Source organism: Oreochromis aureus, linkage group 11 (assembly GCF_013358895.1).
Source record: "Oreochromis aureus strain Israel breed Guangdong linkage group 11, ZZ_aureus, whole genome shotgun sequence".
NCBI classification, from domain to species: Eukaryota; Metazoa; Chordata; class Actinopteri; order Cichliformes; family Cichlidae; genus Oreochromis; species Oreochromis aureus.
Window position 1 is genome coordinate 35,346,988 of NC_052952.1, and position 14,396 is coordinate 35,361,383.

General features: G+C 41.4%; 1 protein-coding gene across 1 annotated transcript in view; it reads right to left on the minus strand.

Moving 5' to 3' along the window:
• The window catches only part of pear1 (platelet endothelial aggregation receptor 1), a 60,371-nt gene that overhangs the window by 14,218 nt on the left and 31,757 nt on the right, over positions 1-14,396 (minus strand). The window contains exons 5-12 of the mRNA XM_031748610.2: positions 13,627-13,719; positions 6,345-6,591; positions 3,436-3,541; positions 2,976-3,112; positions 2,413-2,625; positions 1,314-1,488; positions 1,105-1,225; positions 836-999 (exon numbers count right to left, since the gene is read on the minus strand). Of these exons, the coding sequence (XP_031604470.1) occupies positions 836-999; positions 1,105-1,225; positions 1,314-1,488; positions 2,413-2,625; positions 2,976-3,112; positions 3,436-3,541; positions 6,345-6,591; positions 13,627-13,719 (1,256 nt within the window). The remainder of the gene's footprint in view (positions 1-835; positions 1,000-1,104; positions 1,226-1,313; positions 1,489-2,412; positions 2,626-2,975; positions 3,113-3,435; positions 3,542-6,344; positions 6,592-13,626; positions 13,720-14,396) is intronic.

Consider the following 14,396-nt stretch of genomic DNA (forward strand, 5'->3'; position numbering starts at 1 on the left):
CAAAATACTACACTGGCAATGTGCTGTTGTGTAGACAGCCTGGTGGGCTGGCATTGCAAAGACAAGAGGGGTACTTTTCCAAAATGCAGATTAAAGCATACAGAGGACGAGGTAAGGGATTCAAAGCTGGACACTTCTACAGGCTGCCTAATCACAAAGCGGACACATCCCGTAGAATTATCAGCCGTATGATTTGAGTGTTAGTCTTATCAACGACGTCATTCGTCTCTCATCAGTGTGACATGGAGTAAACATAGACTGGCGTTTTCTTATCTTGGAGAGCATTTATGTAACAAAGTGACATCTGTTTCTTTACAATACTGTGGCTTTAGTCCAGGGTGGGAGGACTCTGGAAACAGATCCCTTTTTTGAACCATTGCTTTTATTTTGTTTATATTTTATATGCATGCAATGTGTTATTGCACACTTATTAATTAAGATCTCCATTTACCATTTTTACTGATTTGTTGTGACAGGTTATTTTTGTTAAATACACAAAACCAGTATTTGATATATGTTATATATTAGTTTACATTCTAGTTTACCCATCGAGCTGAGTCATAAAAACATTATTGCTGTTACTCTGTGCACTTGTATGCAGGTATGGTGTCTGACAACATCCATATTCAAGGTTCAAGGCTGTTTTTATTGTCTCCCTACAGAGAAAACTGTCTGACACTAAAGACACTGCTGCATAGGACAGTCGTGTCACAAAACAGCGTTCTCTGTTGTCTAGTAAAAGGATGGATCTTTTAATACCTGGTTTTCCAACATCTTTTACAACTTCAATGGTAAATACTAAATATAAAGCCTCCCAGTATCTCCAGATACTCACCGGGCACGGTTGGTCACAGCGCACCCCCTGCCAGCCAGCCGTGCAGGTGCAGGATCCATCTGCAGGGTTACATTTCGCTCCGTTGGCACAGTGACACGTGGCATTGCATCCCGGACCCCAGGTTCCTTCGGAGCAGGGGATGGAGCAGTCCGGTCCTCGCCAGCCTGCAGACCCACAATCAACTCTTAGTCTTTGTTTTCCTTTTGACCAGTTTTTCTTCATGATTGTATTTATTATCCTCTGATTAATTGTTTTTGTTTATCTATTACCTTCTTTGCAGAAACAAGTTCCATCAATCGGTGAGCAGTCCACATAGTTTTTACAGGAGCACTCCAGGGAGCAGTTCTTGCCATAGGTGCCACTTTTGCAGGGATTTTCACAGTGAAGCCCCTGCAGTAACCCCCAAAGTTTGGTTTACATGAAGATACAACAGGTATAGAAAGTGAGTCATGAGTCTTTAATCTATTCTACCACTGACCGTGAAGCCCGGGGCGCAATGACATTGTCCTGTGGCCCCATCACACACCCCTCCATTCACACAAAGACACGGCTCCAGGCACCCATGACCGTAGAAACCATGAGCGCAGGTCTCATTGCAGTATAGTCCCGCCCAGCCCGGTTGGCATGTGCACTCTCCTTTCATTGGATGGCAGCTGGACAGTGTAAGCAGACATAAGTATGAATGAAGCAGTGAGAAACAGAAGACTTAATGCCAAAGAAAACCAACAGTCAGCGCCGGTCTACATGTACTTCAGTACTTGTCTTCATACTGCAGAGGGGCATGTAACCACTTTAAAGAAATTATTATTGATGCTGCCATTTTTGAAAGTTCTGAGCTGGAGAATAATCTCACTGGTTGACTTTAGGGTTGGTGGAGCCACTGCAGCATAAGATGTTAATCAGGCTCAGTGATGCCCGCGAAGGCCTAAGAAATGAAAACACCCATGGCTGTGTGGTCTGCTCACACTCTGCTTAAAGCAGCTCTTTAATTACATTTAGTGCTGCAACATTATGATACGATAAAATTTAACCTATATTTGGGAATTTCCAGGTAAGCCTAACTGGATGAAGATCCCGGAATAGACAAGATTATTATAGGAGATCTCATTTGGCCTGGGAAGGATCCCTCAGGAGGTCTTGGAAAACATGGCTTTCTGGCTTCATATAAGCACTGATGGATGGATGGTTGGATAAAATAAATAACGTGCCATCAGCCACAGTTAAAATGGTACAATACTGTGCAGATAAAGTAAATAACACATATATTCATGAACCAGTTTAGAATCTTTTTGAGAAATATCTGAGAGTGTTGTGAATGCAAACTATATAATTAATAAAACTGCATGTCCTGTAAAACCTACAACATTATTAAAAGTGAGAAAAAACACCCTTTGGTTAAACAGCACAACATAAAGTGTAGAATGAGGGTAGCGTGGAATACGTAAATTCAAATTACAAGAAAAAAACCCTCAACTTCATTTAAATGTTTTTTGAAAATTGTCAGTTCACAGTGCGTGAATCACTATTCAAAGCAGTAAGTGAAGCTTTTGCCAGACTCATGCAAAAGCTGCTCTTACCTGAGTGTGTGTTTGTCCTGACAGAGACACGTGCGCTCACAGTGCATGCCATAAATGCCGTCTGAGCACATCCTGTCCCTGCAGTGTGGACCGCTGAAGCCGGGCTCGCACAGACAGGCTCCATCGATGTTGTAGCAGCGCGCACCGTTAGCACAGTCGCACACACCTTTACAGTCCTGTCCGTAACTACCTGCAGCACACTCCTCCTTACACCTTAATGCAGGAAAACACACAGACACAAAAAAGCTGGGGCAATGGGATAAAATATACAAATGTGTGTTTGAGCACAGTATGCAAACCAAATCTAAAAGTTCTGCATTCCTGTGCCTCTGCTGTTTGGTTTTGCCTGAATTTTGGAGAAAAACATGCTCAAATTACTCCCGTTCACTGACAAGAAATCATAACCAGGCTGCCTCTTAATCTGAAGACAAAAAAAATGGATGACAGTGCCAAAACATTAGACGTGGCACCGGTAAGCATACTGGAAAGGCACCTGCACAGGAAAAGCAAAAAAAGGCAGAAACAACCACATGGCGTCCAAAGATCCACTTTCACTCGCGTACCTGTGACCAGTGAAACCTTTAGCACATTGACACTGTCCACTTTCAGTGTCACATTTTCCGTTGTTGTGGCAAACACACTCCTCAGTACAGTTTGGCCCAAACCTTCCTTCTGGACATCGCTCAGTACAGACTGGACCCTAAACAGCAGAATGGAAAAATCATTAAGCACACAGAAAAACAAAAAAGACAAATGGACATAGATGCATTATTGCAAAAATATGGACTAAAATGCCACCGGCTTCTGCACTCAATGAGAAAATAATGTGCTGTCAGATGGGCTCGCAATCAGAACAACATGTGCAAGTCATGCAAGTGCATCCTTTCAAAATGTCAGCGTTACAAAAAAGTGACTGTTTTTCCAGAATTCGAAGCCAGCTGGAACATGAAACACGAGCTAATTTAAAACCTGGCAACCTGCATGAGTAACAGAAAAGTGCGAGCTAAAACCCTCAAAATATACCGTCCATCCAGGTGGGCAAGCGCAGATCCCTTTGCCTTTACAGATGCCACCATTCTGGCACGGGCATCGCGCCTGGCATTTCCTCCTGTGACACGAGGTCTCACAGCTGGGGGGAAAGAAAGAAGATGGCTTAATGTCTGACTGCAATTAACCGATTTTAGCCACAAAAGACTGCATTTGTGTTGGTATATTACTCAGAAACCTGCGGTACTCATTTTCAGCTCCATTAAAAAAAAAAATTGCAGAGCGGTGTTGAATATTACGCAGTTCAAAATAAACCTTATCAATCTTTAAACTTTCCAGTGTGGACTTGCAGACTCCATGAATGTGGAAAAACTGAGATGAAAAAGGCATCTAGTTTATTCATCCTTTTAAAAACTGATTGATGCTCAATAAAGAAGAAATATATATTTCACAGGCTATAGGACCTTCTGTCGTCTGGCAAATTTCACCGGAAATGGGTTAAAGGGTGTCTTTCACTTGGACTTATGGTTCCAGCTTTTTTTTTTCTTTAATCTTGGCAAATAATTTCAGAACTTTTTTAACTTAAAGAAAAGAAACATTTGCAGCCATGTTATTTATATTGTGGTTTCACTGTGGATTTGTCAGCTGCACATCCATGATGTAAATCTCCTGTTTCTCTGCATCCCAAAGATGCTCTATTAGATTCAGATCTGGGGATCATTTAAACGTTGTTATGCTAAATAAAAGCTGTTCAGTATAACCTGAGCTTTGTTACATGGTGCATTGTCCTGCTGGAAGCAGTCGTCAAAAGAAGGTTGCACTGTGCTCATAAATATTCATCTATACTCAGCTAGACTGTTTACTTGATGCTAAGAGCCTCAAAGTGTGTCAAGAAAATATCCAACAAATCATTACAAAATCAACAACAAGCTGAAGCTTTGATCCAAAGCAAGATGGATCCATGCTTTCATGTTGTTTACACCAAACTGTGACCCTGCCATCCAAATGTCACAACAGAAACTGAGACTAATTAGACCAGGTAATATTTCCCAAACTGTTCTCATCTGATTTTGTTGGGTCAGTTTCCTGTTTTTAGCTGACAGGAGAGGCATCCATGTGGTCTTCTGCTGCTGTAGCCAATCTGTTTCAAGGCTCAGTGTGTTGTGCATTCAGAGATACTGCTCTGCATACTTTTGTTGTAACAAGTGGTGAAAATACAGAAAAACATAATAGATCAACTTCTGGACTGATTTTTTTTTTTTTTAATTTTTCTGTAGTTTTTATGTCTAAAAGTGGCTGAATATGTAAAAAGAAGCAAGATGTTCCTCTTCCAGTATTGCAAGGAATCATCAGAGGAGTCGGAATGTGTCTTTAACCAATCACATTAGAGATTACAACCAACGCAGGGATATTATGTTTTCTAAAACGGATGATATGAAAATGCTACAAATATACACGGTTGTTGACCCAGATTTATCCCCTAATCACTGTTGCCAAGCCGCCTTTTTTATTTAGCTCAAAGTGGAGTGTTGTGCTTTCACATTGGCAGAATGAGAGTTTCCACTAATGTGTAGTGGGGAAGTGTTTTTACTGCCTACTCATCCTCAGGGGCATCTAAAAAAAAGGGTGTAACAGATGACTCATGGAGTACAGAGTAGACCATCGGGGTCTCTTTTCAATCTTCAAATTAACTCATGGAAACAAATAAAGAGATGGATCAGCAAAGAGGAAGATGAGGGTCTAACATACCTCCGGAGAACATTCAGGTAATTAAGTAGGGTCTAATCAAGTGCTGTATTAAATGTCTCCCAAAAGAAATAACTAACAAAGTACAATATTCTAAAAATGGCTCCTAATGAAAAGGAAAATACACTGTTAATTTTTAGCAAGAGCGACTCGCGGAAGGCTGCTAAAATATCCGAACTGTTAGATGGATTGCAATCTAATTTTATACAGGCACTCATGGCTTCCCGATCCTAAATTCATCCCACCGCACCTCCATAATAAACGGGACCCAAAGAATCTGCTGCCAACGTCTCACAGAGGTCCGTGCCCTGAGGGGTCGGAGCTATTTTGGTGGCATGAAAGGTGGTTTTAATTTTGTGGGTAACTGGTGTGCATCTCTTCAACATTTCTAATTAGTGTGTCAGGCATCATTCTGATTTGATTAACTTTTTGGTTACCGCTAACACAACTGCTAACAAGGTATCAATCTTCAAGCTGTATATTTTCTTGCATCTGATAACCTAAATATAGTCCCACAAACGCCTAGTGTGATCTTACTTTTGCTCACCAGATGCTTTCAGCACATTAGGATGAATATCTGCTTCGACTCTTAGGATTAATCAAGAATCTGACCATATTTTTCCATCAGAATTTCTTCCATAGCCTGGAGCTGAAAGTCGATTTTTGTACCTTACATTCCTAATAATCATCTACTAACATTTCTTCTGGTGTCACCACAAGGTTACTCACAGACTTTAAATGTGCTTTCAGTATTTACTCCCTGAGCAGAAATGTGAAATAACTGCCTACCCTTCTACTTTTAATCCAGCACCATCATGGGCCCAGAATTTGTGAGATAATTGTCAAAATATACAATACATATATATATATATATACAAAGTACAGACTCGGCTGCTAAGAAAATGTTAGCATTAACAGATTAAGGAAAGCTGGTAAATATGGTTAATGTTGGCACTTTGGATTTGTCATTTTGTCATCATCGTGCTTGCACAGCTGTAGTTTCTGTGAGACAGATGGTTCATTTTGCATCTTTCATGCAAATCTCGCCCAAGAGTCAGATTTTGAATGAAACTGAAAAGTAAATTCTTCATAGAGAAACATTGCCAATGTTTGTCTGTAAATTTTTATCACTTTTTACAAAGTTAGTGTTGGATTTTAGAAATTTGATATGCTGAGCTGTTTTGTTTGTTTGCACTTACTAAGTCCCTGTGAATCCATCCCGACAAATGCACTCTCCTGTTGCTTTATCGCAGGATCCTCCAGTCGCACACTTGCACCTCTGCAGACAGCGCTTTCCAAACGTGCCTGCTGGACACGATTCTTCACAGTAGCGTCCATTGAACCCCGGAGGACAGCGACATGTTCCCTTCACAGGGTCGCAGAGAGCTCCGTTCTCACACTTGCACTGCTGCTTGCAGTTCGCTCCCCAGTGTTTGTCGTCACAGTCTGAAAGGTCAAAGGTCAAACTCAATCTCAGTATACTGAATCATGTAAAACATCAGCCTTTTCTGCCATTCTTTAAATATCTTTTGGTTTTGTTTCAAACTGAAAGAGTTAGTTTGTATATAGATATATACCACAACCATGGTGTTGGCTTGTTCAGATCATATCCTTTAAATCTCATATGGGCCACATGTAACCTGTTTCAGCCTGCTGCACAGCTTCTCCTTTTAATTGTCTGACTTAATGTCACGTCTGCTGCCATGCATGCTCTGTCATCTACTGGGGCTCTTCTGTTGCAGCTCTCCACGTTGAGAGACAGCGGCCATAGCTTTTCTATAGCTCTTGACTGTAACCGGGGGGTAGTAACAAAATAAATACAGGAACCTGCAATGTGGGCTCCTCTTCTTTGTGTTTGTGCTGTTGTTGGTGTCTAGCTTCGCCCTGCTATGGGGAATATAAAAAGATCTCATCTGTAGTGGAGTGAAGCCAAGTGTTAAAAACTTTTTTTGATCCTTGATGTTTATTTGCTTTGATGCTTCATCTTTGTTCTCCTTTTCAAGCCATGAGCATTTGACCCACACATAACTCTCTCACCATCAGGGGATGCATCGTTGGCTTTTTTAGGACTTCCACCAAGCTCGTCTCTGCATGGGCTGAATTCCCACAATCCCTTTGTGCAGACAAAGACAAACCGACGCAGGACCGTAAATGGTGCATTGAGGGGCGTTCAGAAAGAAGAAGACTAGCAACTGTTCAATGACCACAGACCCTGGAATGTCACTGAAATTCACCAATTTGCAGAGATGAGTCAGAGTAACACTGACCAATGAGAAGAGAGCACACCCTGAGATATGTTCTTCTCAACTTTGAGGGAAGCGACTGAAGCGACTGCCAACGGGAGAAATTGATACCACTGACTGGCAAGTGATGAGGTGAGAAATACAAGCACAACATACATAATGATGTTCTAAAGTCTAAGTGAAACAAGCGAATCACTTCATATGTGGAAGAGACTTTAGGAAGAACTGGCAGGATGCAGAGCCACGCGGCCAGATTACAGCAGATGGAAACGATGATCTTCTTTCAGCTGAAGTGGTCCTGATTGATCTCAGCTAAAAAGGATTCATCTCAGCTTTCAAACACGTCTTTCCAAAAATCCGACTGAGCATGTGTTTATACAGGACATCGCATTACTGTATTTATTCTGAAAAAAGTTGTCCTTTTGTTTTGTTTTTTTTTCCACAACCCCCACAGCTCGTGCAGTCACACGACTCCACACACTCACACGACGGAGCTTCTCACTTTCATTGCCCACATTTTCCAGCGATTTAAACCAGTCGTTTTCCAGTAAAACCTCCTGCTTCTCTAAACAGTGAGTCAAAGCTACTCTGCGATGCTGGAAATGAAATAAAAACACAGAGTCAAAATAAAATTACACATGATTATTGAAACTTGCATACGGTGCAAGTAGGATGATTTTGTGTCCGTTCTGTTTCTCCTAATTGATTTTGCTCCCCACACACTGTTATGTACGCTCAAATATATGATGTCATGGGAAACAAACAGAAACAAATGTGATTAGATTCTGTGCCCTGTGCAACAACAAGAGAGGGAGTGTCTGATGCCATTCTTCCTCATCCAAATGTATCCCTTTAGCTTGCAAGTGTTACGTTACTGGCAGATAATTTGGAATTGGCAGGGAGAGCTGCATGGAGAAGAGTTTAATGGAAAATAATGCAGAAGCCTGGTGATTGGCTCTCGAGGCTTGCACGCAGAGGAAATTCACACAAGGTTTGGATTTCAGTTCATGATGAAGAGATCTTAGCCCATGGAGAGAACCCAGATTGGTCATGGGTGCATTCTTAAAATTTCTCATCAATTACCTCGACTATCTTGGACATCGGAGAAAACGTGATATCCAATAACACTGACGTAACTGATGGATGGGAGTCGGTTATCTTCTCCCGAGCTAAAAGTGTTTCCAACAATTTCACGCTGACCTGCAGTGAATCATCCTCTGCTCTGTGAGCTACACTCCATACGTGTACGTGTCTCACCCCCACCTTTGCCTGTGTTAAACATATGCCCGAGCACCGCTTAGAAAAATACAAGGAACTGCATTGACTGTTACTCTCAGCACGTAGAGCCAAATTTGGCGTGGAGCAAATCGCGCTGCCACAGACTGTAGTGTTTATTGCGCTTACTCGAAGCCTCTTTTGTTTAAAAGAACCATAACTTCACTTGTTCTCTGTGTGGGCATTGGAGAAGGCAGTATGTCACGTTGAGTAATGAGAAACTCAGCTGGAGCAGCGATTATGTTTACACAGACATTCTCCAGGGCACCGGAGCAGATTTACTGAAGGGCTCTGAGAGCTGACTGCTGATACAACCAGCAGTTGTATGAGTGAGTGGATGACATTTACCAGAGTGGACGTGAACAGGAAGCTATAATCCCATTTTTATTAGTCTTACTGTGGAAATTGATTTTCAAGATTGTACATTTTGAAAAAGAATAAGTCATCTGGATATATGTGAATTTAAACTTTCGATAAAATGATTACAAATCCCTTTTGCCATTCTTGTTACTTGGGCTTTCAATATCGGATATGGCCAATTTATTCTTGATATAGCTGTATAAGATGTCCACAATTCAATTATTTTTGTTTCAGGTATCAAACATGCAGTAGACCACTGCATGTTTGATAGTGCTGCTACTGTATATCAGCTGCATTCTCTCAAAGAAAAAGAAAAATGTCTTCAGTGCAGACATTGGCCTTGTTTCTGTTGCAGGAACTAGCAAACTGTTTCATCTTAGTGCATCTTTGTGCATGCTCTTACTGCAGAAACCAGCCTGTAGGACCTCTTTCTGAGTTCTTGCCATTAGAGAAAACAAGCATAGTCACCATTTAAGGCATGTCTGAGCTTCACCCAAAACTGCTGAGCCTTGCTCAACGCTGATTATGAAAACTCAGAAAAAGCTTTCTTTCATGTAATCGCATCCTCCTCATGTTGCTCACATGAATGCAGTCGCATTGGAAACCCAGTACAGCTTAAATCAAGTTATGGAAACATATTTTAACATGTTAACATTAGTTGCTATGACTTTGTTCACCTGTCTCCGAACCCTCTCTTTTTCTCTCTCTCTTTTACTGCCCTGCTAGCTAAAGGGTTCTCAGGACATACATGTAGCAAATGTTTTGCTCATGTTGACATGTCTTAATTTGCACAAATATGGATTTCCCCAGGTTCTGTGTAATCACAGCATGTGAAAATGTTTCTTTGCTTTGGTGTGAAAGAACAGTGAGTGCAGGCTGCTGTAATATCAAACACTGCCGTCAACAATCTAAAATTTGCCAAATACAGTAGTTGGATGTTATAATCAGCAGTACAGCTTATTAAATTGTCTCACTTTCTTTTAAACTGAACTGAACAGTCAAAGCTGTTGCACTATTGCTCCATCACATCACAAGACACATGATTTCAGTGGAAACAGAACAGCCAAAAGGCCCAAACAGGGCTCCATTACTCTAAATGTTCGCACCACCAAGTCTCTCCCAAACCTGCAGCAGCCAATAGAGTTATCCAAAACATGATTCTGTATGTCCTAAAACACATCATGACTACTAAAAAACTATGTTTGGATATGGATGATTTAGATTTATGCCTAGTAATTTTGCAACTGCAGATATCCACAACTGGATATTTGCTGACAACAGTTTGCAGTAGTACTATGGATGGGAATCAAGTACTGCTTCCAGTTGGGAACCAGTTCTCGATTTCCATGAGAATTACATGACTCCAAGACTATCACTTCCTTTTATCAGAGCTGGCATAGTTTTCCAACAGCTGCACATTGCAAAACAATGACTTCAAACTAATGGCAGTAGAGCCTTTGCTTACCTGATTCACATGGAAGCATTTTTATTCCGTTTCTACTCAGTGTTATGAGTTTGAGAGTTAGCAGGCTCTTCTCGACACAAATATGATAATGAATCAATAGAAGGACCAATCCATAATATGACACATAACAAGAATCAATTACTATCAAACAAATCTAATCATCACTCCCACATTGGAGATGTGGTTTCTGAGCACCCAGCTGGCTGAGTCCTTCATCAGTTAATTATTCACATCTGTTTGTTTGCACGTACTTTAGCCAACGTATGTCCAGCACTGATTTAATCATTATAATAGAGAGTCAAAATTGCCCAAACGTTGATGTCAAGGGAGCATTTAAGACCCATTTTCCTTTCTAAGTGCTTGCATCTGTGAAAGTACTTCATTAACCTGCCCTGTGCCTGATAGGTTATCACAGTAACACATGCAGAAATGATGGCCTTCTATTTTGAACTATGAAATATCTGAGAAACACATTTTCTCAGCTTTGATTAGAGAAATTTATCCTACAGAATAAAAGTGTGGCGGGGGAGGCTGGGATGAAGTTGGTACGGAGGAGAGCTGGTAAAGGTGGTTGAGTTTAAATATCTAGGATCAACCACCCAAAAAACAGACAGTCCACAAGAGAGATGAAGAAGACAGTGCAGGCAGGATGGAGCTGAGTGTCAGGGGTGATGTGTGACAGAAGGACAGCCACGAGAGTGAAAGGGAAGGTTTACAAGATGGCAGTGAGACCTGCTGAAATGTTTGGTTTGGAGATGGTGGCGCTGACAGAAAAACAGGAGGCCGAGCTGGAGGTGAGTGACCAGGATGGACAAGATTATAAAAGACCGGTATCAGACAGCCAAGGGTCAGACAGTTTGAACACGTGCAGAGGAGAGAGAGTGGATATGCTGGACAAAGCATAATAAAGACAGAGCTTCCAGGCAGGAGGAAAAAAGGAAGACCACAGATTCATGGATGTAGTGAAGGAGGACATGGAGAGACTTGGTGTGACAGAAGAGGATGCTAATAATAGGGTGAGATGGAAGCAGATGAGCCCCTGTGGTGACCAATCAAAGGAAGCAGGCAAAAGAAAAATGATGCTGTGTATAAAAATATTTTTCATCTGAGCAGTAAAATGTTGACACCACTTCTATGTTAGCGATTCAGCTGCACAACAGAACATGTAAATCTGATTGTGTTGACAACATGTATATATGTATATATATATATATACACACACAGTTTTTTTTAATCAAAGTGACATTATTCTAAACTGCAAACCTTAAATATGGATTTTCACAGAATCACAGAGCTCTTATGCACCTCACACTTTAATAATGGAAATCTTGTCTTCACAGTATGAATGATCCTATAAAACAAACCTTGCTACTCAACTTGTGGCAGTAAAACTACAAAACAAGCCTAAATTATAAATTAATTTGAGTTCTTATTGATATTTCAGTGGCATCGGCGTTCTGTCCCTCAGTATGTACAGCACTAAAAATAGTTAATCTTGTAAAAAAGAATTTCTAAATAAAGTTAAAGAAAAAATCCTCCTCCCTTCTGAGTTGAAGATATGACTATGTACCCACAGGACGAGTCATTAATTTGACCACTACTGTGATTCAAACTGGAATCTGCATTACTGCATGCAAGTAAAGCCACTAACTGCTGCACGCTTCAGAGCTGGCATGTGTTCAGTGTCCTTTATGAAGAATACAGACAGACATGATGGGAACATTCTTCCTTTTCCCGTGTGTATTGTCCAAGCAGCGCCTTGGGTTTTGCTTGCATCCAAAGTTCACATAATCTCCTGAACACCTAACAAGCAGCACTCACTGGTGATTTTTGGAATTCACCCTTCAGGGTCCCTGAAAAACCTGCTTTGGGAGCTAGAAAATCTGTCCCTGAGGAATACCGGAGGCTTCATTGCCTCTTTGTCCATTTCATCCCAACCCCCTCCTCTATTTTTTTGTCAAGTTGAGCCATCTCTCCTCTAAATCTAGTCTCTATATTCATGAGCAAACAGAATGAAGAGTTTTCAGTATGAAAACATTAGGCCCCTCTCCTCTTTCCCACAGCTAACTAGCTCAACACACAGGCATCCAGGAAGTGTGGGGTCTTATTCTGCCAAGAAAGACTCCATTACAGGAGCCAAGAAGAAAAAGGAGTGGAAGAGGAGCAAAGAAAAGAAGAAACTTAAAGTGTGGGTTGGGGTAGCAGGGAAGTGTAAGAAGAGACCGAGAGAAGTGAGCCATGCAAAAGAAGGAGAGTGGGGTAACATTTTCCATTTCCTCTTCCCATCATCCCGCTGTCAAGGCACCAACCACTACCCGCTAAAGCTAATTCCTGCTCTCTGCAAAGCAATAGGGGAAAACAGAAGAGGGGGGCTGTGTACTGTTGACCCAGCTGAGTGCGATGAAATGGGGCTGAATATAGTGGAAAACGGGGGAAACAGGAGCCCCTTAAAAATGCAGCTCTGGGTTCACACTCCACTGTTTGGATGATCAAATTTAAAAAGATTTCAAAAAAGACAAACGGGGTTAGATTCACGGCTCTCAGCGGTTATATAACTATTTCTGCTGACTTCAGTTCTGTAACAGGAGCCAAAAAGTGCAGCAGCATCAGCCTTAACTCTTCTTTATGGACTCCTTTCTGAGCATGAGCTAGAAACTCACTTACTTAACTCGTAACTTACCACCTCTACACTGCTTGTGTTTGCAGGTATTGATTGTTTTATTCCTTTTATTTTGACAGCACATGTCAGCTTTTTTAAGAAAAGCTGATTTGACATTGCTTCTTCTTTTTTTGTCAGTAACCGTGAATGAACGTTGGAGGTTCAGCTCAGCGTCCTTGTGGACTAGTAAACTGGTTTCTGGACTGAGTCTGATATAAATGAGTCACTGCTGTGCATGCGATAATGCTCCCTTGCTGTTTCCATTGGAGAGGCTTCAGTGTGTGATGGAGAGGTGTATGTGAAGATCAGCCACTTGACTAATGGCCATTGCTCATTTCCTGTTGTGAATGTGAAGTGTATTTTTTCTGTGGAGCTGAAGGGAAAGGGAAAGAGACGAAAGCAACAGGAGAAACAGCAAATGAGAGAAGAGACGAGAGAGTGAGGAAATGTCTGTAAGCGAGAGGAAGGCTGATTCATACCGCTGGAGCAGTCGTCTCCTCGCCAGCCTCCCTCGCACTGGCAGCGATCTGGAGCGACACACCGGCCGTGGACGCACTCCTTAGTGCAGCGAGCTGTTGGTGAGAAGGAACAGAATTAGAAACAGATTTGTGGAGAAGGGTCAGGGTTTTAAAAAAGCTTTAATGTTTACGTTATCTCAAGCTTTTGGCCAGAAAATTGGATAATGTCACAAAAGCACAGTAGCTTTTTATTTAACCAGGTTCCACTGAGGCTGGTGACCTCTTTTTCCAGAGAGACCCGCCAAGCACTTTTAATCAGGATAATCCAACATCAGGCACGCAAATAAAACTGTTGTAAAAACCAGGTTACAAAGTATGAGGGCACAAAGAAAACAAAACTTACTAAAAGACAGTGTGTGTATGAAAAATGGACATGCACAGTCTTTAAAAAGCAATGCATAAACCTGCATTCTTTCTATCTGCAAGCAAGGGGTGATCAGTCTGGTGCAGGAAGTAGTCCATTTATAAATGAGAGAAAATGACGCTCACTAAACACCAGATTATGGTCTCAGCGGCAGGTTTGAATTCTACATTTCATTGTAAACTTCAAATCCATCTCGTCACATACAATAGGCCCCATCGTATCTTAAAGACCCATTTATCACCCAACACAACACTTCACTCTCAGACTGCTTGTGTTTCCAAGAATTTCTAAAAGTGGAATGGGAGGCAGAGCACTCAGCTATCAGCTTTGGGTTTGGTTTCAGGAGACAAACGCCCTCTCTGAGAGT